At 52.6% G+C, this 1,458-nt stretch overlaps 1 protein-coding gene across 2 annotated transcripts in view; it reads left to right on the forward strand.

Moving 5' to 3' along the window:
* Positions 1-207: 207 nt before the first annotated feature.
* The window catches only part of LOC102672653 (cytochrome P450 9e2-like), a 1,842-nt gene continuing 591 nt past the window's right edge, over positions 208-1,458 (forward strand). Inside the window, exon 1 of one of the 2 annotated variants that reach the window (XM_006612959.2) lies at positions 208-1,458. In XM_006612959.2, coding sequence (XP_006613022.1) covers positions 223-1,458 — 1,236 coding nt within the window. In that variant the 5' untranslated portion in view covers positions 208-222. The other variant, XM_006612961.2, reaches the window with a different exon arrangement.

Genomic DNA, 1,458 nt, shown 5'->3' on the forward strand with positions numbered 1-1,458 from the left:
TATCATTATCAATCAAATATTACTGGATGTAATGATGCGAGACTCATATTGCAATTGGATAAACCTCTTCTCCCTTCCCCCCTCGCCCACTCTTCGATCCTCTCTCCTCCTTCTCTCCCCTCAAAAACTTGTATAAAAGACTTTATCTCGCGCGTATTACATCCAGTCCTCTCAACTCCATTCGGACAACTATTCGTTCCAATTTCAAATTCCAGCATCGATATGGATTATATATCGATCTCTCTCTCATTGATAGCCGTGTTTGCGGCTATTTATTATCTAGCCACGAGGAATAACGATTTCTTCAAGAGGCATGGGATACCTCACGCGCCGCCCACTCCGTTCCTGGGAAACTTTGGCTCGTTGATCAGACGAAAATCGAATTTGTACGATCTGATACAACAGATCTACAACATCGATCCCGACGCCAAATACGTTGGCATTTACGAGTTCACCACGCCTATTATAATACTCCGCGACCTGGACCTGATCAAGACGATCACGATGAAGTATCTCGATCATTTCCCCGATCACCGTCCATTCGTGTACGAGGGCGCGGATCCCGTTTTTGGGAAAACGTTGTTCACAATGAAGGGGGAGCGTTGGAAGGAGCACAGGAACATGCTCACCCCGACCCTCACCTCGAGCAAGATCAAAGGTATGTTCAAGCTGATGACGGAGTGCGCGGTGAGATTCGCCGACTTTTTGTCCGTCCTCCCTGAAAACGAGCGCGAGACGGAGATGAAGGCACTCCTCTCTCGATACGCGAACGACGTGATAGCGAGCTGCGTGTACGGCGTCACCGTCGACTCGATAAACGATCCTAAAAACGTGTTCTACGTGTACGGGAGGAGGGGCACCAACGTGATCGGCTTGAAGAAGAGCATGTTCGTGTTGATCCACAGGAACATGCCCTGGCTGGCCAAGCTGTTCGGGTTGAGATTCCTCGAGAAACACATACAAAAGTTCTTCTACGATCTGGTCTACGAGACGATCGAGAGCAGGGAGAGGATGGGCGCCAACAGGTCGGACGTGCTGCAATTGTTGATCGATATAAGGAACAAGGCCAACGATTCCGGCAAGGGGACGACGATGACCGTTGAGAACGTGGCCCTTCACGCGTTCACCTTCTACTTCGGCGGCTTCGACTCGATCGCCTCCGCCACCACCCTTCTGGCCCACATGCTCGCCGAGCACCCGGACGTGCAGGCGAGGTTGCAGCAGGAGATCGACGAAACGTTGAGGAGCAACGACGGGGAGTTGACCTACGACGCGGTCCATGGGATGAGGTACATGGAAGCCGTCATCAACGAGACTATGCGCCTCTATCCCATCCTCCCCTTCCTGGACAGGATGTGCGTGCAAAGCTTCCAATTGCCCCCCCCTCTGCCAGGTGGCCAACCTTTCACCCTCCGCCCGGGGATGAACGTTTGGATCCCGTTGGCGGCGATCGGCCGG

Source organism: Apis dorsata, unplaced genomic scaffold, assembly GCF_000469605.1.
Source record: "Apis dorsata unplaced genomic scaffold, Apis dorsata 1.3 scaffold_130, whole genome shotgun sequence".
In the NCBI taxonomy this organism is placed as follows: domain Eukaryota; kingdom Metazoa; phylum Arthropoda; class Insecta; order Hymenoptera; family Apidae; genus Apis; species Apis dorsata.